Here is a 26298-nt window from a genome sequence, read left to right on the forward strand (position 1 = left end):
TTAGCTTCGGACAACTGTGGTCTGTCACCCTAGTGCATCAATTTTCATTTTAAAAAAACTCGTTTTAAGTGATGGGGAAATGCCCTGAGAAGCGTGGGGTGGGGAATCAATGAACAGTAAGACAATGTAGACAATCGCACAAGCAAATTGGGATGCCTAACCGCCACCTAAGCTTCGTGCAAGCAAATCAAATTGAAAGTTCTAAGGAGCCCTTAGCAACAGAACAGGGACAAGACTATCCTGGATTTACTTACCTCAAGTCCCACTGAGGTAAGCAGGAATGCACTGAGGCCCTATTTCTCCAAGAAAACTTGGGAGATATGTTTTAAGAATACTTCCCAGTTAGCAATTACACACATTCAGCATTCATTTTTCTCCCCCCCCCCCCATTTTAAAGCATCACAGGCGCTTTCGGTGGCAAGGTATTTACTATCTATAGGCAGCAAGGAAAAGAAACCAATTTAGTTATGTCTATTTATTGATGGCTGACTAAATCTAATAGGTTACAGAGTAATGTTTATATGTTGATGTAATGAGCAAGTTGACCAAGCACACATCTGTACAGAGACATGGACAGGAAGCAATTTTGCATTTATGCCATTAAAATACAGCTTGAATAACCTGGTACCAGTCACACTACTTATGAAACATTCCAGAAGCTTGGGGGGAGTGGGAGTTGGGGAGAAAAGGTCTGTTAAGTGGCTCTCATCAAAGTACGTTGGTTATGAACAGTACTAGCTAGGTTGGGCATTCTCCGTACTGCAAGTGAAGAAAAGCCACCTATTCTTTAAAATATTTATAATTTATTTTCTGAATTAAGTATTGTGCCTGCAGTAGTTGTTTGTGCACTGAAATGTTAAGTATTTATTACAAGCCCATACTTCAGAATGGAATATTGAATTCCATACTGGGACTATGTAGTTACATTTTTTGCCACATGGGGGAGTTGCTCCAACTGGCAAATACATTTTACAACACTAAGATACAAAACAAGCACTATTTGGCAGACACTATCTTTCAGATCATTGTTTTGCTATCATTCCCCACACCCAACTCCCAAAACCAATTTAAGGCTCTACAATGCAATCATTTTACAAGATCCACAAGTTCCCTTTTAAAAGTATTACGTCAGTATGTTTCAACAATAAAGTCTCTTTAATATCCAGCACCACCTAAGCTTTCTCTTATCCCAAGCACTATACTTGAACCTAGAGCAGTTTGCAAAAATGGTGACTTTGGAGCCTGAGGGTGTATGGACACCTCAAAATTTTAAATGAAACTTAAAAACTAACAGGCAAATGCTTTAGAAGTCAGATCACAGCCACGTTAACAAGAAGTTATTTGTTACAAAGTGCAAGCCTATCCAGGGAGGGAGATGGTTCTTAATTGTTTAACAAACCACCAGCTGACAACTGCTGAGGTGCAAGACAAAGCTCTTATTGTGAAACTGGGACAATAGGCAACAACTAAGGAAGCTGGCTACTGTGAAACATCACTAGCCATTGGATATATTGCTTGCAAGCATTTTTTGTTCTTTATTGCATCAAAATGTTCTAGCCATAGCTATGCCCAAGTTGCATATTTAGTCATGCTAGTCTCAGAAACAGTCACCTGTGATAACAGCACTGTGCAGCTTTTATTAAGTCACTTGGTTACAGTAATATGTTTAAAACCGACAGATTCTGAAGTGTAACAGATTCAGCATGAGCATTACACTACATATTTCTTTCACAAATATGTCAGAGCTGAATACAGCACTAGCCATCAATCCAGGAACAAATGCACTGGAATAGAAGAAATGCAACAAGATAGCTACACTGGAAAGACAACATTTTAGAAAAAGAGTGAACATGAAAAGGGCTCCCCTCTAGCTCCCCAAAGCATGTGTACAGTTGGATCTAACTATACAGCTCTACATCAGTTTTCTAGAAACTTAACAAAAACACTGGCCAATACAGTCTTTGGATATTTAGACAAAGGGGAGAAAGTCAGTTTCCAGGATGAAGTCAGTCGCTTTCGTTGTCACCAGATTCTTTCCCCCCTTCTTTGTTCTTCCGTACTTCTTCAATATGCTTGTCCTGGTAAAGCAAGAGTTAAGATAGTGAAATAGAACCTGGTTCTTCAGGGGTTTTACTGCTACCAAAACTGTTTTGTTTCTATAAACACAATGCAAAGTCTGGACTAAAATAAAACTTACAATTTGCAGTTTCTGCGAAGCATATCCTGGGGTTTTACATAGTGATGCACTCAAGCAGATTGGCACCCTATAATTTAATGACTTGAGAAGCATGGTTTTCACCCCAACAGGTTAACATTTAAGCTTCATGCAGCCAAAAAAAATCCACCCATCCAGTTTTTAAGTACCTCCAGCTCTGTGCAGTTCTCATTTATCAAAAGCATTCTTTAAACTCTACCACTAAATACCTATTCAACACAGTACTTAACACAGGGACAAAACAAAGAACTAACTGCAGCTATTTTGTTTTAGTCAAATGTTAGGGAAGTGGTTATCAGTAGAAACCTGTATGTATTAACTGTCTATTTGTTGACTTGGTCTTACCTTATTGCTACTTAGGAAGTCCTGTGATTCCAATAGTTCATTCCCTCCAAAATTAAATTAATTTTTATTTTTTAAACCAAGGTCTACTGTTCCTAGTTTGTAAATGTCACTGGTGGTCCAAGTTCATATTCCATTATTTTATAGAGAATCTTAAACACCAGACTTACTTTCTCTCTCAAACGCTCCAGTTTAGCAGCCATTTGTGCTTCTCTGTTCTCTTTGATAGCTTCCATTTTGTGGGTCAACTTTTCCTCTGCCATTTTGCTGAAGTTGTTATTTTCTTCAATTGCCTTCTGCAGCACCTCTTTCTCGTGCTCTCGTTTTTCAGCTAGCTGCTTCAACACTTCAGCTTCATGGGACTAGAATATAGATCCATTCCATGTTTAGTTGAGAGTGGTCTGTATGCAATTACAGTTGTTGGGCTGTGTTAAGTATCATCTGAGTCATTGATAGTGGCCTCAGTCTACTAGCAGCTAAGCTAGTTCCAAATCAGGGCAGACATGGAATAGACAAGTGTGTCTCCCCTATTTGTCTTGGAATCTCTTTCTCCACTTCCAGTATACTTAAATTCAAACAGAACTGCAGCAATTCTATTTGAACTATTAATCTTTATCTAATCCTCAGTTTATTATAACTATTAAGGTGCTGTAACATCCAGTTTGAGGCATTTTTCATGGGCTACGGCATTCCTAATGGTAAATTCTATAAACTGGCTACCCTTTCAAGTATACACTTGTGCACAATGTAGTGTAGTATTTAGAACTAGAAAAATAATGTTTACCTTGCGCCTTTCTTCTGCTGCTTCTAGCTTCCTTTGAATTTCTTCCAGTGAGAGATCTTTTTTCTTTGGAGGAGAGAGGGGAAACTCTGGAACAGCTTCTTTTGAAGGAGGGCCAAGTATCAATTCAAATGCCTGTCCAGAAGCACGTTTTTCTAGTTCTTTCACCTGAATGTCTAGAAGAGACATTGTAAGTAATAGTTAGTATCCTTGAGCCACATCATGGTAACACACACTTTTGCTTAAAAGTGCCCTCAAGCTCAAGAAAGCAAATCAATTTTCAAGTCTGCATTTGCAGTACAAACTTTATAACCTGTTTGACTAGTTAATTGAGGCTCCCACTTCCCTCCGCATCGTTAAGTAAGTGTTGTTTGAGGTCCCTGGGGGCCTATAATGGAATACAAAGTACCTCCACAAAGGCACAATCCCTGTTTCCTTGAAAACAACAAATCCAGTTTAAAAGTGCCTTATGTTTTAATACAGGCATTTGCTAAATATTCACACTAAAGACCTGTACAGTTATCCCATCATCAATATTTGGGCACCTACAGCAAAATTTAGTTTCACACAGTCAAACTACAATAAAAACACCATTTGAGGACAGTTATAGACATTTTAATAGTTGTCACAGGATGTAGGTATGAATCTTAGTTATATCGCACCTGACAAGAACACTATCATTCAAGCCTAGACGTCATCTGTGCTTTTCAGTATGTGTAATATAGCTGTAACACTGGCAGGTTAATGCTGATGCGATTGAAAAAAATAAACATCAGTAAAATGTATATTAAAATGCATTATAAGTATTAAGTAACTTAGAATGCTTTTAATTTATTAAAAATGTATCTTGAGACATCATTACGTATATCTGGATAGCTCAGTTGGTAGAGCATGGTGCTGATAATGGTAAGGTTGCAGGTTTGACCCCTGTATGGGACAGCTGTATATTCCTTCATTGCAGGGGGTTGGACTAGATGATCCTCAGGGTCCCATGATTCTAACACAAGTATTAGTAGATAAAGTAGCACTTACCAGAAGAAGCCATGGCTGAAGTAGATTCCAAAATAATTTGCTGCAGGAACTCCAATAGGTGAGCACTAAGAAGATGGAAACATTAGATAGATAGTATCATTACATAAGTGTTAGGACTTGAACTTCTCTATTCAGTGTTTTCCTTCTACCAGTTTCTAGTCCTTATTTAGGTTTGGATGACATGCAAAATAACACATCTGGAAAAAAGAAACCAATATGCTATACATAGTAAATATCTAGAATGATATACTCTGAATTAAGTTATGTCCTCAGATCAGCCCCACCCCCAACACTAAGGATCCACCACTGTTAACTCATATTATTCAAAACTGTATTAAAAGAAATTAATCAAGATGCTACAACACAATCTTGGTGCTTTACTGGAGTGAAGCAGACCAGTCTTACACTGCATTACCGATATACACAATAAAGCAGGGGCTGGTCCTGTGTCTCAAGCTAGGTGAATATGAATGGTTTTCGAATTACATGTGTCCATTTCAAACATCCTGTTATTTATGTCTGGGATTAACAATTCTGTCCCCCAAGCTCTTAAGTAGATAGTGGGCAACCAGAAGTGCAAGTATTTTGTAAGAAGGTACACCAGATTTTCCTACCAGCTAGTCAAATGAAGGCACCTAAGGCTAGATAGATTGCTGGAGTGCAGGCTGCTTGGGCACCAATAAGTTTGATAACAGCACCTGAGAATTTTATTGCCTCCCCCTCCTCCAGCTATATCCAAGGGTACCTAAAAAGTAAGACACTATGGTTTGAAATTTATTTCCAGCAACGAATACTAATCCACTGGGCAGATGTGCTCCATCTGTCCCTTCAACGTTGATTAAATGCAATCAAAGCCTTACATATATGCTACTAGATTCACTAAAACCCTCACTCAGGAGCCTCAGAAGGATGACATATTTCCTTTTTATCTGCTAGCCTAGGATTGGTATGCACCATTGTTCTTGCTACCTCGAGACACAAAGGGTAGCTCACTATAATCGAGATCTAGAACCGTTTGTGCTAAATCCAGTATTAACAAAGCAAGGCGGCATACATTAAATAAATCCGAGCCTTGCCCTAACTTCTTCTCTTCCGCCCCTGACCTCTTAAGATAATATCTAATTAAATGTAGCACAATGGCACCCATATGTATGTTTGTATTCCCAGGCAAACAAAGCTCTTTTGCGGGGAGGAGGAGAAGAAATAAAACACGCACAATAGCAAAAAGCTGGGGTTCTTAAGGGGCACCTCTTCTGCGGTCAGGCTGAAAAACCAAAGGCTAGCAACAACGCCCAAGATCTGAAAGCGGGGTGGGTGGTTTCGAAAAAAGCCCTCACTGGCTTTCTACTACATACTATGGGGCGGGACCAGGAGAAAATACTCACAGCCAATAAGGATCAGAGATAATGCAAGATAGTGGAAGGGGGAAAAGATGGGGGAGGGGGGAGAGAAAATGAAGAGCGGCGCCTGCCTCGAAGCCCCGCCTACCCCACGCGCCATTCTAGAACCGCACCGAATTCAAACAGCCCGAGAGCGCGCGCGCGCGCTTCCACCCTCAGCAAAAAAAATAAAAAATTAAAAAAATTGAGGGGAGGGAGGGAAGAATCTGAGCTATAACGGTAACATCCGGGCACCTGCTGCTCGCGCGTTCCTCCACCCTCCCGTCTTCGGCGCGCCAAAACAATCCCGAGCGAGACGGCGTCACACACAAAAAAACCCGCCTCAGCCGCGAGCTGCTTGCCTCTTCGTCTATTTGGGCTCGGGGCTTCTTCTCGCTTTCCTCCCGCTGAACGCGGGGTCTCTTCTCTTTCCCGCCCCCTCCCACCTTTTTCCTGTGCCACATTTTAGCCCCTCACGCCGCTTGAGGAACGCGCCTGCCGCCCCCTCCCTTTAATCCCCGTCGGCGGGCGCGACAAGGTGGCGGCAGCGGTGGCAGCTTCGACAGCAACAGCGGCGCCGCCCCTTTCCCTCCAACAATAGACGGGCTACTCCTGTCAAGAAGAAAACCAGAGGACGGGGAAATGGGAGCGGGCGCCGCCAGTCCGTTCAGGAACTGGGGTGGGGGCGCGAGCGAACAATAGCCTCCGCGAGGAGAGCACGCGCCCCTTCTGCCTTCCTCGCTCGCGGTCCTTTGTCCCCCGCTCCTACCCGCTGGTCACCACCGAGCCACCCACTCGCTTAAAAAGCAGCAGCAGCCCACTCAGGTGACAAAGCAACGGAGCCGTCTGAGACAAAAGCGGATTTTTCAGAGACCCCGCCCGAGAAACCCCCTTCGCCCCTCTTCCCCAACAACGCACTCCACTGCTGCCCCACTAAACGAAGCCCCATTTGCCCCTCGCAGTGAAGGACCGACCGTTCGTTATCGCCGTTCCCGGCCCCGCCTCGGATTCAAACCAGCTTCTTAGGCGACCCACCTGCTCCTGTCACTGCGGCGGCTACACACAGACTCAGCTCCTAACCGCCCAGCGCTCCCCACAAAAGCGGCAAACAAAGGCACGTGACCTGCATCGGCCACGCCCCCTATTGGCTGAGAAAGGCGGCACGTGCCGCGCAGCGGGGAGGGGGAGAAAGCGAGGGGAGCGTTCTCTTTCTCTCTAGCCCCTTCTATTGTGATGGCATGATGGGAAATGTAGTGCAGGGGAGTGTCTCTGGGTGCAATAAAAGTTTTTTTGGGTTTTTTTAAGACGAGTGGATGGAGGCAATATATGGGAAATTGGCAGGCTCTTGGTTTCCTTCTCCAACTTCCGTGCAACCTTTGTGGGCGTCACGGTCCATTCCTTGCCTGGGGCAACAGAAGAGTGTCCCTTTGTTCTTATTCTCCCTCCTGTCTCCGCTGCTTACATGTCAATCATTTGACCTTAGAATAGACAAAAACGCCCTACCTCCGCAAAAAAACCGAGGTCTAATCACACTCCCTTCTACTCAAAAAGGCCTTGCAGCCCCTGCATGTGGCCCTTTAACTCTCAAGCAAGCTTCACTGAGCTCAATGTAGCTTACTCTCTAATAAGATGTTTATGTAAGCTTCAACTTTCAACTCATGCCTGAACATGCTTACCTGAATTCACTGGGTCTTGCACCACCATAAGACTGCAAGTGTGTAGTGTTAGGATTATAGTCCTAAGAACAAACTTAGTTGGTCTCTAAGGTGGTACTGGACAATTTTTTAATTTATTTTGACTGCGTCAGACCAACAATCACACCAGTCTTTAATTGAGCAGTTCCACCTCCTTTAGATGAAGTTATTTGGTACCTCACTTGATGATCAAGAGCTCATTTCAGTGGAATCTGGCCATATAACAGAATATAGGATGTCAAAATCTGCTAAAAGGAAACTGAGAAGGAAGCTTTAAAATGTGCATGAGGAACTTGTGGCCCTCCAGATGTTGAACTTCAACCACTGTCAACTTCAGCCAACATAACCAATGGCCAGGGATGGTGGAACCCTGAGTCCAATGGCAACACCTGGAAGGCCACAGGTCACCTACACAGATTTAAACAAAATGAAACCTCAAAATATACCGAATTAAGTACTTAATCCAAGGTACCACTGTACTGTAGATGTGTTAGTCTTTAACATGACCCAGTACAGTACTCTAAGATGTCTGCATTCTGGTTAAATCGTTCCTACATCCCTTCTCTGGAACTGCAGTTCTGTGCAATATATAGCACATCTACCCTACATCTTTAAATTAAACCCATTTGGAAATTGATTTAATTCACTGGTAGAACCCTAGCCATACACTATAGTTAGAAAAAATAAACATGTGCACACAGCTCAACCAATCCTGTTTCCTAGTGTAAGGAAACAAACTACAGAGTGGTTGGCTTAGTGTTAACATATGAACCAGCATTCATGGGTTCTTTTAATCACATACAAACGATGAACAATCAAGGAGGTTGGGGGGGGAATCACAAGTGCTGGTTTGCATGTAACATTAAACCAGCTGTGCCATGGTTTGCTTCTCTAGAAAGAGAGCAGCAAAGCAGAGTGCCCTTGAGCTGCACACACTGGCTAATTTCCCTAACCATGGTTCACAGCCAACATTATGTTTGAATGATGTCACTTTCACATCTTTTGAACAAAGAAGTCGGATACACGTTAGCTCAGGAAGACTGCAGAGCCAATTCTAGCCCACTTCACGGAACTACAGTCCCCAGGATTCCTTACGAGAAATGGCAGTGAAGCAGGCTTGAAGCTGATTTAAGTTTGTCACACAGCCAAGCCCCAGAATCTACATTTAGTTTGGAAATAGCCATTTTCTGCTTTTTTAAAACCTACAAACAACATTCTGACCATTTTCCTGATTGACACTGAAGCAGCTTCTCCTGTGCTGTTTGTGTGCATGGGTTAACTGTATTCCCTGGAGAACCTCTGCCTCATTATTTTCCAGCAGGTGTCCTCGACATATTTGGAGGTCTGCAACAATAGGAAGTGAGTCTGTTAGTCACACCCTGGAGGCTCTTTGCATATCGGCAGTTCCTCCATTTGGTACATTCTCTGATAGAAGTTCATAAATTACGGCTAATTCAGAGGAGCATTGTTAGAGTTCATTTACTAATGTTTGTAAAATGCTGGCAGATGCTTTAGTGGAAGCTGCTATAAAAATACTAATTATAAACTGAAAACCACTCACGTGTGTTACCATAAATTGTATGCTGTAACTTTAACGAGGATGAAATATACAAATTAGACATCAAATAATAAAATGCAACTGCTATATCAAAAATGTGCAGTCCTCAACACATATTTTGTTAATCTTTTAACTGATTTATTTTTATTTTTTTCTGGCAGAAACGAGAGAGAGACCATGATACATCCAGAAATAAGGCATGTTTAAATCACATTGGTTTCAGTGGGGGAAAGTTCCCATTAAACTCACTGTGGCTCTAACTTCTAGGTGTGCACAGGATCAGCATATTTACTCCTTGCCTTACCTCCAAGGAGCTTCAAGATATACATGGCACTGCCCCTTCCACTTTTTATCTTCAAAGCAGCCCCATGAGGTAGATTAAGCTAAGAGACAGCCACTGACCCAAGGTTACCCAGTTAGCTTCATGGGGGTGGGGATTGGAATCCTGGTGTCTCAGGCAGAGCGGTCAAATTTTCCCTTTTATTACAAGGAATCCTATTCGGAATAAGGGAATTTCCCTTTAAAAAAGGGAAAAGTTGACAGCTATGGTCTCAGGTTGTAGTTTAACACTACATGGTACCTATATCAAGGCCTGTGCAGAGCTTGTCTTAGGCCTGTGACAAGAATCTTGTTAGAATAAAGTTATAAACTCAAACGAGTTTATAACTGGTCCCTGGTCCCATTTTTAAACATAGCACTGGGTGCTTGGGATTAATTCTGTTCACATGTAAATTTCCACATTCATATGTTCACATGTAAATTGCCACATACCTAAACAGCAAATCTATGCAGGTTACTCAGAAGTAAGTCCAACTATGCTCAGTGGAACTTGTCCCAAGTAAGTGTTGCAAAGGATGCAGCCCCAATTCCCTGCCCCTTCTCAAGAGTTCAACATAGAAACCATTCCAAACACCTCCTCTTTCTTCTCTAACTAGTTTTGTAGCCACAGGTGTGTGTGCCTTACCCCTGTTTATTGGTAGAATTAAAAGCATGCTGGCAGTATCTTATCCAATTGCTCACTAAGGCCACATTATTATTATTATTATTTATTAAATTTGTATATTACAGGCAGTTTACAACATAAAAATATAAAATGAAAACACAAAATACTAAATAAAATAAAAACAGAAGCAAAACAAACCAATAGCACCCCCTTCCACATAGAATGTTAATCAGCCTAACACCTGGTTGAAGAGAAATGTTTTCACCTGACACCTAAAGGTATGTATTGAAGGTGCTGGGCGAGCCTCCCTGGGGAGAGCATTTCACAAATGGGGAGCCACTGTCTCTGTTAGGTGGTGATGATTCCTCAACCCATTAAATCCCATTTTGAGACCATTTCTGGCTATTGGCTTGCCTCTGTCCCATCCCAAATGTCATAACTACCTGAAATAAATCATGTATCAATTCATCTCAATATTGTAGGAGGTTGCTTTCTGCTGGGGTGACAACTTTGCAGGAAAAAATCCTACTAATATGCCACTATGCCTTAAGAAGCAGCATCATAAGCAAGAATTCACAGGTGAAACTTTGCAGCACAGAGATAAGCTGAAACACTGGTTAATTCCTGTAGGGTTAAATACATAGTTAAAGGTTGGTTTACAAATCTGACAACCTTATGGCTTCCAATTGTCTCAAAACAATAGTCTCTCTCTCCCTCCCCCCCCCCCCATCTCCCAGGCTTGACAAAATGATCAGAGACAAAACACTAGTTGCTGAACACTCCCTTTAGAGCACTCGGGACAAATGTCCTATTTATTCAGTAGCTGGGCTGGATCCACAATTCACATAAGCCAAATGCTTGAACTGAAGCCCATTTAGTGCTGTCTGGGCTGTGGAATGGTAAGAGGACTGTAGATAAAGCATATACATAAATGATCTGTATGGGTTTTTATTGTTAAGTGATTCTGCCTTTTTCTCCATCTGTCCCCATCCCAAATACTGAATATCTACCTACCTAAACACATGAGTGTGCACACTCAGGCACAGCACTCTCAAAGGTTTGGTTTCCTACTGGTAATGGATGGGTTTTTATGACCTTTTCATTTAAATCACAGTAGAAATCAATATACATGTCAAGGACAAATGACCATGGACTAACTGCACCAGTGGTGATAAAACCAAGCCCTTATTTTCTGAGCTCTTGCCTTACATTACCCATGAACTGAGCTATATCAAGAGGACCCTGATGTGTTACGTATCTCTACTTTTAAAAAGCACAACGATTTCTGCACATGAATTTCTAGATTAGAGTGGGTTAATATTGTGACAAGCAACAATAGATCCTTCAAAACACACATTACCTTAAAGCTGGGTTGTTTTTTCTCCTCCCAATCGGATGTCTGTTTCCATGGAAACAAGCATCCGGCAGCCAAACATGGGTAGATTTTTCAGACTGAATAATCAGCAGTAGATGTTTTTTTCAAGCAGATGTTTACAACCCAAAAGACTCCGCGGTATTTTTGATGTGGTTCAGCTTCTTGACCCCTTGATGAAGATTTCTATGCTAGAAATAGCCATAATTAATTAAGTTCTGTGGTGTTTAACGTGCTGTATTTGCAGTACAAACCCTCCCTAGTTCTACATGTTGTTCATCATTCTAAACCAGCCTTCACCAACTGGGGCTGATGGGAGTTGAAGTCCAAAATATGGGGGAGCACCAGGTTGGAAATGGGTGTTCTAAACATTCTGCTAAAGCAGGAATGGGAAATCTGGGGCCCCCGAGATGTTGTTGGACTAGAACTCTTAACTCTAACCACTGGTTGTGCCAGTTGAGGCTCATTGGAGTTGGAATCCAACAACATCTGCGGGCTACTCATCTATGAAAACAGCTGAGAGATTTTAAAAAAGAACTTATAGGATTAAAAAGTTTTCAGCACCAGTCAAAAAACACAGAGAGGGAGCTTATAGGATCTCTGAGAACTGAGCTCCATAAGTGCAGTGGCACCATTGACATCACCCTTTCATTTGATACCCTTTAAATCAGCTTTTGCCAACCTAGTGCAACTCCCATCAACCCTTAGGCCCCTTGACTGCAGCAACATCTGTAGGATCACGGGTTCTCTATCTCTGGCCTATTGCTTGTCAGTTATTCCAGTGCCTTGACATTCATTGGCCAGAATGATGGAAGGTGGAAATAAGTTTATTTTTTTTTTAGAAAGCTACTGGGCAGAACAGCCTGCACAATGTCCCTAAAAGCTACATGAGGCAAACGGTCTAGAGACTTACTTTTCTTGATTGCAAATTATAGGAAGCGAACTAGAATAACCTTGCAGGACCAGACCTTTACTGTTCCCCAGTGGCACAGGCTACAGCCCTGTATCCTACCTCTATTTTAGGTATGGGTGAATCAGTCCATTTCAGTTTCTCATCTGTCCAGTCTTAAGTTCAGTTGTTCATATTTCCACATCAGTTTGCACTTTAAATAAAATTCTGGTGAAAATTCATCAGCGTTTTAGTGCAGGTTTTTCTTACTATACATGTTTGAGTACAATTTTGCTAAATATGCACATTTTGAAAGCAATTTTCCCTATAATAATGCATGTTGTATGTTATTTTCACTAATATGTGCATTTTTATGCATACTTTACCCCAGTTTATGTACTTTTAAAGACATCAGTTGGCTAGAGAAAAACATGGCAAAATTTGGAGAAGTATGAATTTTGAAGAATGATTGTCTTTCAGTTCTCATATTTTGGAAATTGCAAATTAGATAGACTTGCCTTTAAATGTGAACTGAATCACATTTCTCCCCCATACCTACCGTCTACCCCAACTCAACAGATGTTGAATAAAATATAGATTTAGATTTCTTTCTTTTGACCCATCTGGGAAAATTATAAAGTTTGGAGGCATCAAGAAGACCCTCACAACTTCTAGTGACCATTTAACTAACTAACTCTCTCTCTATATATATATTCAGATAGTCTAGAATTAAAATTGCATTATTATCAATTGTGATGTGGATGAACAAGACAGGAGGGGGTGCAAATAACCAAAATACCCCTTCAACTGCATTGTCCAATAGCAAGTGAGATAATTATGCAGCTCACAGAGAAGCAGAACACAGAAGGGCTTTTATTTTTGATCAAGGTAAAAATATCTATAGAGAACAAAATTAATCTGTGAGTGAGAGGAGGGTGTGCATGTGTGAGAGACAGAGAAAATGTGCAAAGCTGTTTAAGCATCCAAGCTGCATTTTTCCTACCAGCAGTAAACCTGTGTCTAGTCTTTTTGATATTGCAAACCATATATTCAAATAGATTTAATATTAGATTTGCCAAGTCAGAACCATCCTAGACCCTGAGATTTCAGAGCCCAAACCTGAGACCTAAGGGTGGCCCCTGGTGATGACACAGGGGCAGGCCCTGGATATAGAGGTGGTTGTTGTTATATTTTCTATACTATCGAAAGAGCACAGGGTGGTTTACAATATAAAAAAACCAAAATGCATACCATAGTAACAAACAGAAACAATAACTCCCCCCCATACAGTTTCAAAGCAATAGCTGGCATCAGGTCCGTACAGATGTGAGAGCAGTCGGGTACACATACCCCAGGCCTCAGAGGGCTAAGCTGGCTAGGGGTGGTGCTTAAGGACCTGCCGAACTTATGCTGTCTTGCCAACAACAAGACTCCCACCCTGGGCCTCAGACAAGCTCTGCACTAGCCTGGCAGGCAGCTCTCCTGCCAGCAAAACAGTGGGCGAAGGCAACAGGCCAACAGCTGTGGCAGGTGGCCTGAGGCCAAAGCATTGATCTGCCGTACCACCTGCTCTGCCACCTGAAGCAAGGGGCTCCCTTTGTTACAGTTATCCAACCCGTACCCTCTTTACGGGGCTGACATAGGAATAGCAGAGATAGCTGCCCCGACAGATCGAGTTGGGCCTAAAAACCGAGACTTTGTGCTTGTGCAGATTGTAAAAAATGGCTGAACCGTCACTTTAGCACTTTGAACTAGTTCTAATCCACCACCAGCAGTGTCATGTTTACATGTGATGTGTATGTGTGTGATAGAGAGCAGGGTGCGCATAGTTTAATTATGACAAGATGTGGGGACGGCCAGCAACTCGGCTTTAAAAGGGGATTAGTCAGCTTTGTGGAGTATAAGACTATCAGCGGCCTCTAGGCATGATAGTTCATATGCTATCTTTGAATGCCAGTCACTTGGAAACAACAGCCAGATGCTCTCACATCCTGCTTGTGGGCTTCCCATAGGCACTTGCTTGGCTACTGTGGGATGCAGAGATGCTGGGCTAGATGGGCCTCTGGCCTGATCCAGCAAGGGTCTTCTTATGCTCATAATTACTGAAAACCCTGGGAGAGAGGCGGTGCACGTCCCACACAGGACGAAAAATACAAACAGGAAATAGTTGGGTCTTGCTGCAAGAGATGGAAGGGCATTAATTCTCACTACACCCCTTCCCCTACCCCTTCTAAAAGGGCTTTGTGGCAGTGTCTTTGCTTGAGTGGTATTGATGGGGACTGCTCAGCTACCAAAAAGTGGATTAAATCTGTGAAGGATGTCATAGTAACACAGTATGGGCATGAAGCGGGAAAGCTGCAGGGCTGGTGTTAGGGGCAGCATAACCTAGAAACAGCCAAGGCTCCTTCCTCATCAGAAGACATACCCCTGCAGCCTTGCCATCCCCCCCCCCGCCCCGTCTCCTTTGCTGCCACTTCCTGCTCACCTCACCTCACCTGCCCTCTCTAGGTAAATGAGCAGTGACAGGAGTGAGAAGGATCAGCAGCCTCTGCTTGCCTCCTCCCACCGTCCTGTGCCCACAGAAAGAGGGCAAGTAGTGGAGGAGGAGCCTTTTTAAGGAGGGGGACACAAATGGTATCCTCCTCAAGGTTATCCCCCACCCCAATCTGGAACCAGCACTGGTAGCTTGTGTCCTTATGATCAGCAATGTGGCAGGAATGGTCTTTGGACCAATAATGTTTGTATAACTGCTTTGCAGTCAGTACTCCTAACTGGAACAACCTTGTTAGCTGGAGAAAGACACTGCCTTGCCCCAAAACCACATATACATGGTTTAAGCTCCAGGGAAATGCCTGATTCATGAACTGGAAGCATCTTATTAATGGAATATTCCTGGATCTTACGCAACAAATGAGTAACAACCATGCAATTGACTGAATGTCTGGGAAGTAGGTGTTTAAAGTGGCAAGAAGAAATGCACATCACAGTCTCCAACAACCTCCACTTTGTGACATACTTTTGCTAAACACACATTGATGCAGAGTCATTGTAACGTAGTAGTTAAGAGTGTCAGACTAGCACCTGGGACACCAGGGTTCGTATCCTCAGTCTGCCATCAAGCTCGCTGGGTGACTTTGGACCCATCTCAGTGTCTCAGCCTAACCTACTTCACAGAGTTGTTCCTTGGAGGAAAGGCAGGATAGAAATGTAATAAATACATCAACAGTATTTGAATAGTAAGAACAGGGGTGGGAAACAGCCCACAATAGTTAAATCAGGGATGGGAAACAAAAGACTGTTCAGGCCTCACGGTCTGGCCCCCAGGACACCCGAAGAGCCACAACTCCTCCCCAGGCCTCCCCCTAGGCCAATATGGAGTAAAATGCAAATATCCAAACATATTATTTCTTATATTTTTTTATTCAAAGTCATTAGAAACACAGTTCCTCAAGGTGTTGCGGCTTACACCTCTTCCTTAGAGCTCTCTCGCCATTCTTGAGCAAGCTTTGCTACTTGTGCATTGCCAAAGAAGAGGAAATAAATCACCAGAAAACAAGACAAAGGAAGACACAGATTTGCATTAGTTATTTTCACCAATATATTCACTTTTATGCATGCTTTCCTTTAATATAAAACCTTTGTTGTAAACAGTTTAGTTGGAGAACAGTATCACAAAATTAAGAGAAGTGCTAATTTCAGAGGACGGTGTGTTTAGGTTCTCACATCGTCTTGGGAAGTGTGAATTATGTAAGTTCACCTTTAAATGAGAAGTGAATTGAATTTCTTCCCCAACCTTAGCTTAGAGGTGTGGGAGGGGGCTGGAAGAGCTGAATAACTATTGGCCTGAATTCGCATAAGGCAATTTTGTATGTTTGTAAGAGCTTAGTGCTCTTAAGGGTCTGTCTTAGATCCCCCCTGATCTAAGTGCCTGTTTCCCCATGCCAAATTGAATTAATCTGTATAAAAGCCAGCCCCCTATCCACATACAGCATATATTCGCTTCTGTGCTTTGTCGCAGCAATGGCTGAAGGAAAAAATGCAGCTTGTAGGGCAGCTGTTCAGGGACATATCAGTCCCTTAAGAAGAAGATTTATGTAATCACAGAACCTTCCCAGATTCATAGAGGACCACCTCCTGCTTCTGCCATATATGGTGTGCTTATGTAAACCCCAACATTTGCTTGACTGTTATGTTCAGGATGCCTATATTAAAGATGGATAGCTGCTTCTCCCCCAGTCTTCAGATCACCTCTGCCTTCGCCTCCGTGTATCATTGCCTCCATGGAGTCCCATGAAATTTCTAGGCCAAGCGTAGAAAACAACTGTTTTGGGTCCCAAAATAACCAATCTGCTCATTGTACATCAGGCTTCTGCTCTCTAATAACCAAACAGCTGCTGTGAGGAGGGGGATTTCTCTCCCCCTCAGCCTGCATCATAGCTGACATGAAATGCACTAATTGGATTTCAAAAGTGTCAGGAACAGCTCCCTCACCTTGGATCTAGAGCAAAGACAATGTGATTCTTGACAACCCGCAGCATAGCGATGCAATGCGGAAGAACCATAAAATATTCAACACATACAGAAAAAAGAGAGTGTGTGTTCCAATCAGATATTTGCTTTTGCTCTTTGAAACTGAAATAGAATGAACTAAAAGCATTGGGTGAAGCACTAATTATTCCCCAGTCTCTAATTAGTCTTTGGGATTCAACAAAGTAGGCTCAGGCATAACAGAAGCAGCAATATCCTTTGTATTATTAACACCAGCTTGCGATGAGATGGTTAAACGTACACCTATGATACAAGAAACCAGGGCCTCAGTGGGAGGAGTTCTTACATGGAATCCCTCTTAGGTGGCATGTCCTTTGTAAGCAAGATCATTTGCAGTATTGATCGGTGGTGGTGGGAATTAGCTACCGATCCTGCTGCTTTGATTAAAACGAGAAACCATAAACTGCTTGGCTTCTGATTAGCAAAGCAGTTGTTCGGGAGGTCAAAACCCTGCAAACAGACCACAGCATCCATCTCTTACTATGAGTAAGCCATTCACTGCATGGCAGAAATATACTGCTAACAAGAGCCATTGAGTGAAAGGTAATGGGGCAACAAAGAAAAATAAGAAGTACAAAATGAGCTGGATCTTGCAGACAAAAAGTCACTCTGTAAACTCAGGCTTGTATTCAGTGAAGTTCTACTCAGAGCAGACCTACTGCATTTAATAGATCCAAATTAGCATTGCCCATTAACTTCAATGGGTCTACTGTGAGTAGGAATAACACTGGACACAGCATCCAGCTCTAAGATATAAAACGTATGCTATATAAGTCTTTTTTAAGTGCCGCAGTTATCAGGCTATACACATAAGATTTTGGGATAGAATCAACAACAGGTGCTCCCTATTTTTTAAAACATAAAAATTGCTGTTACAGTGGTACTTCAGGTTAAGTACTTAATTCGTTCCGGAGGTCCGTACTTAACCTGAAACTGTTCTTAACCTGAAGCACCACTTTAGCTAATGGGGCCTCCTGCTGCTGCCGCGCTGCCGGAGCCCGATTTCTGTTCTCATCCTGAAGCAAAGTTCTTAACCTGAAGCACTATTTCTGGGTTAGCAGAGTCTGCAACCTGAAGCATATGTAACCTGAAGCATATGTAACCTGAGGTATCACTGTACTGCAATCTGTCTCTAAAAGAAGTTCTTGGTGGCTTGAAGCAGAGGTGGATTTAGGGGAGCGCAACTGGTTCAGGTAAACTAGGTGCAGAGCCTCAGGGACACTGCAGTGGACACTGCAACTATGATTTCAAATGGAGCACAAGGGGGGCGTCGGATTCTGGTGTTGCCTAGGGTGCCGCTTAAATTTGAGCCCCAAAATCCACCATTGCTTAAAAATGCTTCCTTAATGGTTCTTGGTACCCAGTTGCTACTGGCTAGCTGCTGGACATCCCTATCAGACAGGATGTGAACTAAGGGTATATTCACATTAGCAATTTGAAACTGTGAGGTGGTTTGCCTTCTGCTGTATTTTTGACATCGCTTTCTCCTGATGCTGTTCACACCAGGGTGGGGATGTCCTCACCAGAGGATTTCTTTCCCTGTGCTGAACCCCAATTCAGTTATGTTTTCATCTGCACATGTGCTGTCATCTGTGCATGTGCAAAAGCTGCCTGAACTATTCTCACCGCAATGGAGCCATGACTTTGATTTTTGAATCACATGGAAGTTTTTAAAAAGATATATATGTGTTTAAAGAGTGCATCACAGAGGAATATTTCTCTTAAAGCCACTAGATTCAGATGGATTGTGGTTAACGGCATGTGATTGTGGTTAACCTCGATTAAAAAAACAGTGGTGGGAGCATGCTGGAGCTGCAGTAAACAATAATTAGAACATACTCTTAAGACTAGCCGCTCTGTGTAGGTACGTCAAGAAAGCTGGGAGTTGGCATGTAGCCAGAGAAAGAAAGGAGAGTTTGGGTTATGCAGTTGGCTTTGTGGCTTCCAGGGTGTGCCATTTCCTTTTGGAGAAATCTATAAAGCATCAAGATGGCTTCATCTGTACTCTCCTATGCTCAATTTGCATAATGCAAATAAGGAAATGTTGTGGGGGAGGAAAACACCCTGTAAATCTCCAATACTTTCTTACAGGGAAATTGTACTTGGAAATTTCTTACCACAGAAGAAAATAGAAAACTTCAGCTGTATGTTACAGCCTGTGGTGTTGAAGGTTAGTGGGCTAAAATAAAAGCCCCTTTTCTTTTTTTATCTCAACATGATGTTCTCTATTAACCCTACACAGCTTACCTCCTGGCAGAGTTAGGGCTGCAGCGAAATTGGGGTCACCAGCTGCTTAGTGGCACAATTTAGCGTGCTCATTACATTATTGATCTAAGCTTTATATGTTTTGGGTCTGCTGTATCTCTGGGAACACCTCTTCCTTTACCAGTCTTCCAGTTTTTAAGATCTCAATGGGAGGCTCAGTTATGTGAAGACTTCACAAAGAAAGAGAGAGAAAGAGGGAGACAGAACTGTCTCTCACTTTCACTTCTGAGGACAGGGGACAAAACTCACCAACAATGGCCCTTTAAAACAGGGGCGGGGGACCGGATTTGGCCACTGGGTCAGTTCCTTAACTCTCTCAGTTTCCTGTGGGCCAGGTTTGATGTCACAATGATGTCATGTGACCTGTTTTTGCCGGTCGGTCGATTGTCAGATCTTGCATTGTGCTGTGCAAGTCAGTAACATCTTAACTGCCCTGCAGCTGATATTATGTAAGAACATAAGAATTTGCATTCTACTGAGTTAGATCATTGGTCCATATAGCTAAGTATTGGCTGCACTATTCTTCAACTTTGGGTCCCCAGATATTGTTGAATACAGCTCCCATATTCCCTAGCCCATGGCAGGGATGATGGGAATTGTAGCCCAACAACATCTGGGGATCCAAGCTTATAGAACAACAGTGTTTCACTGAGAATTTCTCCTAATATAGACTTTTCCATGCAATTTCCCCTGATGCATACTTTTTTCAAAGCAATTGCCCGATATGTTGCTTTTATGTATTTTCCACAAATTTATGAATTACCGTATTTTTCGCTCTATAAGACGCACCAGACCACAAGACGCACCTAGTTTTTGGAGGAGGAAAACAAGAAAAAAATATTCTGAATCTCAGAAGGCAGAACAGCAAGAGGGATCACTGCGCAGTGAAAGCAGCAATCCCTCTTGCTGTTCTGGCTTCTGGGATAGCTGCGCAGCCTGCATTCACTCCATAAGACGCACACACATTTCCCCTTACTTTTTAGGAGGGAAAAAGTGAGTCTTATAGGGAAAAAAATGCTGTATGTACACTTTACCCCAATATATGTATTTTTATATACATTACTTTGTTGGAGAACTACACTGCAAAATTTGGAGAAGGGTGAATTTCAAAGGATGGCTGTGTTTCAGCAAAATAGGTAGGTTCACCTTTAAATGGGACCAAAATCAAATTTATCCACCATCCCTAACAGAGGTAAGTCTGTGGGTGGAGACTAAAATTCTCCTATGAATGCCTTCTCATTGCAGTGTCAGAAAGCTCTGCTGCCAAAGCTCCTCCAACAATGCTCCTGCAGTAGTAGCAGCTGAAAAAAGATCATGTTGAGTGCAGATCAGGGGAGGCCTTGGATCTTTCAAACAAGGGAGACAAGCTGTGCTAGCCTTAGATCTGGTGCCATTATATTCCCAATAACTGAAATCTATTAAGGTAGGTGTGGGTGTAAAGCAGAATATAAGTATTTTAAATAAATATAAAATCAAGGCATCAAGGCTCTTATTCACATAGTTAAGGAAAGCATTAGAACAAGCACAGTATCATCTGTATTAAAAATGTATCCATACACAAAAAGGAGAACTGTCATATCTATAATTCCTTTATCAGCAGCTACAAATCTTCATGCTACAGATTTGTCCTTTTTTGCAGCATCAAATACGGTAAACTGTCTAGAAATTTCAGCTATTTTCAAGGAGACTGCATAGCACTAAATGAATACAAGGCCTGCATTTTAACAAAAAGCAGGTTTCTTTCTTCCCTGGATAGTGCCTCCAAACAGCTTTTTATTTTTGGAGCTTGTTAAACACACTCAACTGTCCCTTCCCCAGCTCTTTTCTGTATAGATAACCTCTTCTAAGAGTCACACATTTACAGCTCCAATAACGATTTTTATTCTTTTAAACTACCCTCTCCACCAATTAAAAGCTGCTTCACAATGTGCTGGTGTTGCAGTCTCCATAATAAATCCATTTCTGTATAGCCATCATTTCCACCCTATCTTCTTTTATCTCCATTTCACATTGCATGGGAAGAAGGTATGCAGGGGCGCTTCTGGCCTGTGCCAGTAAGGAGGGCTTTTAGCGTCTCTGTTGGATGCATCGTCTAATCTAATGCATCATTATAACAAACACAGCTGGGGAACGCTAATGCTTGCATATTGTGCACCACACAGTACTTTGTTCTTCTTGTTTTGTGTTGCATCCCACAGACAAAATAGCACTAAAATATTGTTAGCAGCCAGGTGAGTTAGCTTCGAGACTCACCTCTTGAATTCACATTGATCGCTCCTCACACACATGTGCTCTTCTGCAGTTGCAGGCATTGACACATGTGAAGGGCCTTAGCTCAGTGGTGGAGCAACTGCCTTGCATGCAGAAGAGCCCAGTTCAGTTTTCAGCTGGGAGAGACCCTGTGTCTAAAATCCTGCAGAGCTGCTGTCCAGTGGTGTAGTGTGTGTGGAAGGGGCAAAGGGGGTTGTGGCCCCAGTTGCAGAATTCTGAGGGGGCGCAACCTGGCGCCCCCATGACAGGCTCCTTCACTGAGGCCACATGACTGCTGCCTTCCAGAGCTGTGGGAAGGCGAGCCATGCTCAGACTAGGCCTTTAGGGCTGTGGCAGCATCTCCTTCTCTTCAGGATCAGCGAAGGCATACCTACCCCTAGGTGGAACTCCCACTGACCGGAGTCTGGGCTTTCCCCAGCCTGCATTGGTCCTACCCTGGGGCCTCCCACCTGACATGTGCCCCTGGGCGAGGGCGCATGCCCCAGTGGAGAGCTGCCCACTCACCCAGGACCCACTGTGCTGTGTGGCCAAGGAGAGGCAAAGGGGGAAGGGCTGCACTTGGTGTCTTAGCCTGCTCTCTGCCACCTTCCTCCTAGGCCTGCTGCAGCTGCAGCTTTGGTGTTGCTGGGACACCGCCAAGCCTGTCAAGGAGTGCCAGCCACTGGTCCCACTGGGAGCTCGCCAAGCTGAGAGGACAAACACAGAGACTGACGAGCAGGCAACCTTCATGAGGAGCGGCCACTGCAGGGGTGCAGCAAAGTCTGCCTGTTGCCTCCCATACAGCACCCGCAAGGAGGTTGTGGGGGGAATCCTTGCCTTGCCTTGGGCACTGCCAATGCATGTTACGCCACTGCTGCTGCCCATCAGTATAGACAATAATGAGCTGGATAAGTCAATGGTCTAAGTCAGTATAAGGCAGTTTCCTCTGTTCCTGTGATGCCTTGGTCCAGGCATGGCCAAACTTGGCCCTCCAATGTTTTGGGACTACAACTCCCATCATCCCTAGCTAACAGGACCAGTGGTCAGGGATGAGGGGAACTCTAGTCCCAAAACATCTGGAGGGCCAAGTTTGGCCATGCCTGCCTTAGTCCATAGGTGAAGTCTTTAACATGTAGGTTGAACTAACAGTGATAATGGCTCAACCGGATTTGTGGTGGTGGTCTTGCATCTTCTGACTGTGGCAACCAAATAAGATGATTTTTTTTTTTAGATGAGCCAATAAAATGTAGTAAGTGGATTCCCAAGTCTTAGCTAGAAATGTCTGATGTGGTAGCATAAAGGCAACGTGGGGGAAGTATGGATGAGTGAAAGCAGAATAGTTAGATCTTTAATACAGGTACTCTAATATATTTACAGTTATTTAATTGTTAACAATTAGAAACGGAAAACCAGGTAGCATTCCATCTGTTTCTAATTAGTAGCAGAAGAATTGGTTATTGTTAAAAGGAAGAAATCAAACGCAATGATACCAAATGAGTAATACCTAGTGCAGTACTTTGTGGGAAAGTAGGAGATATTACTGAATCACTGGAATTCATATTGTTATAAAATCTTTTTCAAATTATTATTATTATTATTATTATTATTATTATTAAAAATTATCCCAAGGTCCCAGAGCAGGTTACAACATTAAAAACACAGGTTTTGGTTTTTTTGCTATCCCTTAAGTATTCCTTTATTTTATGTGTTTCTTTGTGTTATCTGTAAACAGCAGTGTTTTAAAAACGGACCCATACTCATCTGGGTCTTTTCATTGCTCAAGCAACTGTCACAGACACTATACATCCTGAAAGTGTGATCGCATATATAGGGTTGCCATATTTTGAAGAGCAAAAAAAGAGGACACATTTGCTGGCACCTGGGGTGGGGAGGAGGTGCGGGAGCAGGCACATTCTACAATGTCCCTTCAAAATATAAAAAAACAAGGACCTGCTCCTTTCCTGCATCATGTAAAACTCACACAATATATATATGTTTTGCACTTAGTCATCTAGTACTGTGTATGCAAAATAAAAAGTAGCCCACTCACACACACACCCAAGACATTTTGGAAAATTCAAAAAACCCACCCGGACAGAAATTTTACTCCTGAGAAAGAGGACATGTCCTGGAAAAAAGAGGATGATGGCAACCCCCTGTTATAACATCATGAGCACAAATAATAATGAACACTCAATAAAAAGGACGTTTGGAGGAGCCCAGTACGAAGGGGTTTGTTGTCTTACCAGAATATGAAACAGCTGGCCACAATAGGGTACACGTTAGTCCTTTTGGCTTACACATTCAGCAGGAGGAAACATACCTGGCACTGTCCGTTTGGGGCCATCCCATGCCATCTGATCTGCTGGGCACAGTCTTCCGCCACCATCTTTCAGCCTCCTCCCCTGCATCTGCTGTCTGTCTCTATGGCAACAGGGGCAAAGGCCTCATCCACTGGGCTCTGCAGCTAGGCCTCAGCCTCCAACTTGCACAATGTTTTCCTCTCAGATCAGCTTTTGCTAGTCTCTTATCAGCAGATGGCCAGAAGCAGAGCAGGTCACTTTATGGAGTGCCTAGTCTAATTTCCATTTTTAAAAAAAAGCAAAGGGGAGGGAGATTAAAATGAAGGGACTTCCTTTTCCTCGCTGCCTATAATTTGACAGTGCTGGTCTAATCCATGTGCTGACCCAACTGAAGTCGCGGTCGGCCAGGAATTGAAATGCTGGCCTCTTCATCCTGGCCCAGTCACCTTGTTTTGCTCAAAGATACAGTCAGGGAAGCACAATGGAGCTGTTCAAAATGTTTGCTGAACAGGAATGGGGATTTTTCAAGGGGCTGAGCTGTATTGCTGCCAGGAAGTAGAAAGGAATCACTTCCAGCGGAAACTAATTGCAGGGTTGTTCCATGACGTTTTGCTGCCAGGAAGAGAAGGACAATAAGGCAGCTCCCTCCCATTCACTCATCAAAAGCTGGACAGGCTAGTTAAGACAACACTCCACTAGCTTAGGTGGTCCATGGCCGCTCATATGACTTACTTGTTTTATTTATAGTGCCCTACAAATTTCTGCCACTTTCTTCCAGTACCTTCAAACAATTCGCCACTGGTCCCTGCCTCCCACCACCTGCCGCTGAGGCAGATGCCTCATTCTGCCTAATGGTAGGGCCAGCCCTTACTAGTTGTGAAATAATCTGGGAGACTGAGGGTCACTCTCGAAGCAGCACTGAGTCACATGTTCTGTTAGCACAAGGATGTTACCTTGTGCAATGGAACTGTCTCCCGTCTTCTCTCATCACATGTGCCCCTAAATCTGTTATGGGGGATAGGGCACAATGTGCATTAGAGTTTGAATTCCACGGAATTTAAATTATAATACACTATATAATAAAGAAAAGAAGCAATAAAAATACAATTAAAAACCATGCAGCATCAAGCATAGGGCATTACAACTGCTACAGTAGGCAGAAAAACCATGAAGTGGTCTGCCAAGACCCTCAGCAATTTTTGTGTGTTCCATGGGGCAGAAAGTTTGGGAACCACTGAACTTGAGGAAGTTACCACATTTTCCCAGCAACATTATTTTTTAGTTTGAAGACTGGGAAAATGCAGTTTGCCTGTGCCACAAATCCGAAACCCCAGGTTGTACAACTCTGTACAGAACATCATTTTTAATTGCTGTGTTGCTTTAATGGATTTGTGTTATTGTCTCTTAATTACGGATGTTTATGTTTTAATGTTTTCATGGGACTGTTTTATTGTTTATTTTAATTATGGATGTTTTAATGTTTGTGTAATTTTCTTTTATGCTTTGTAAACCAATTGGAAGACTATTTTGGCATTGGTATGAAAAGTAGTAGTAACGGAAGTAATAATAATAGTGATAATTCCCTGTGCAAACAATTATCCGCAAAGACTCAAAAGTCCTTTGTTAAGCATGCATTTTATTTAAAGTTTTATTTTGTATATTGCTTTGTGCACTCTAGAAGCATTCTAGAAATCTAAATCCAAAAACTCTAAATACGCTTTTACATGGGGCAGGATTGAGAGACAGACAAAAATGCCAGGGAAAAAAGGAGCATAAGTACTTTGTCCACTGGTCTTCATCTGGAGGAATATTGGGAGCTACCTTATAGAGAGTCAGACTGTTGGTCACTCTAGTGTAGAATTGCCTACACTGACTGGCAGCTGCTCTCCAGGGTTTCAGACAGGGGTCTCTCCTTGGAGATGCCAGGGATTGGACATGGGAGCTTCTGCATGCAAAGCAGATGCTCTTCCTTTGTATGATCCCCAAGTGCCTCACTTCCCAGCCTAAGGTTGCTCACTGTTGTAGGAGCATTACCATTCTCTCCCTCCTTTTTAAAGAGAGTTAAGAAAGACAACGATCAATCAGGGTCAGCTTCAGGAACCCAGGCCCTGGCCTTGGCTAATGAACCTTCCTCAACCAATGTGGGAGGGCAGAAGTGAGACACAGAAACAGATCGCCTCAAACATATCTGTTCAGATGACTTGTGTGAGGTTTTTTCCAGGGGTGAAGTTCAATAAGATTACTAGACACACACATCCCTGCTTGGGGGTGGTAGAGAGAAAGGATGTGTTGTGAGGGCACCACCACCCTCCCAAAAGCAAGCAGATTTAGCATATTAAGACATTCACGTCTTGTTGATGCTGTCAGATTTCACTTGAAAACCAAAGTTCTGCTCAGCTGCCGTCAAAACCTTTGAAGTCCACAAGGGCTGAGAACTGATGCTGCTCTCTAAAGATAAGACAGGGCTTTTTAAAATGTATTCCTTTTCTGAGGCAATTGGTATCTTAAACACAACCATGCAAGGAATTCCAATAGGGATGGTTGGCTATTCCCATCCATTCATCTCCTCTTACAGCTGTACTTGGAATATATATATATAATCAGAAATAATTTGTACAACAGCAGGTTGGAGGACTAGGTATTAGTATTCACACCACCTTCATCTGAGAGTGCTGGAGGAAGGATTTTCTTTGACCCAATCCCACAATTCTGCACATACGTATGAAT

At 42.9% G+C, this 26298-nt stretch overlaps 1 protein-coding gene across 6 annotated transcripts; it reads right to left on the reverse strand.

Annotated features, from left to right (window-relative positions):
• Positions 1–1617: 1617 nt before the first annotated feature.
• STMN1 (stathmin 1) lies at positions 1618–24444 on the reverse strand (the record flags this gene model as incomplete). Of its 6 annotated transcripts, XM_083625651.1 has the most annotated exons (6): positions 1618–2078; positions 2728–2919; positions 3342–3514; positions 4371–4435; positions 11305–11507; positions 23515–24444. In XM_083625651.1, 4 exons carry the CDS (start codon positions 4381–4383, stop codon positions 2007–2009), a joined length of 450 nt encoding a protein of 149 aa, XP_083481777.1. In that variant the 3' UTR covers positions 1618–2006. The 6 variants fall into 6 exon arrangements, with proteins under 6 accessions (XP_083481777.1, XP_083481776.1, XP_083481778.1 ...); XM_083625650.1 differs by lacking the exons at positions 11305–11507; positions 23515–24444 and adding an exon at positions 6785–6902; XM_083625652.1 differs by lacking the exons at positions 11305–11507; positions 23515–24444 and adding an exon at positions 6724–6819.
• Positions 24445–26298: the final 1854 nt, after the last annotated feature.

Source organism: Podarcis filfolensis (assembly GCF_964270895.1).
Source record: "Podarcis filfolensis genome assembly, chromosome: 8".
NCBI lineage: Eukaryota > Metazoa > Chordata > Lepidosauria > Squamata > Lacertidae > Podarcis > Podarcis filfolensis.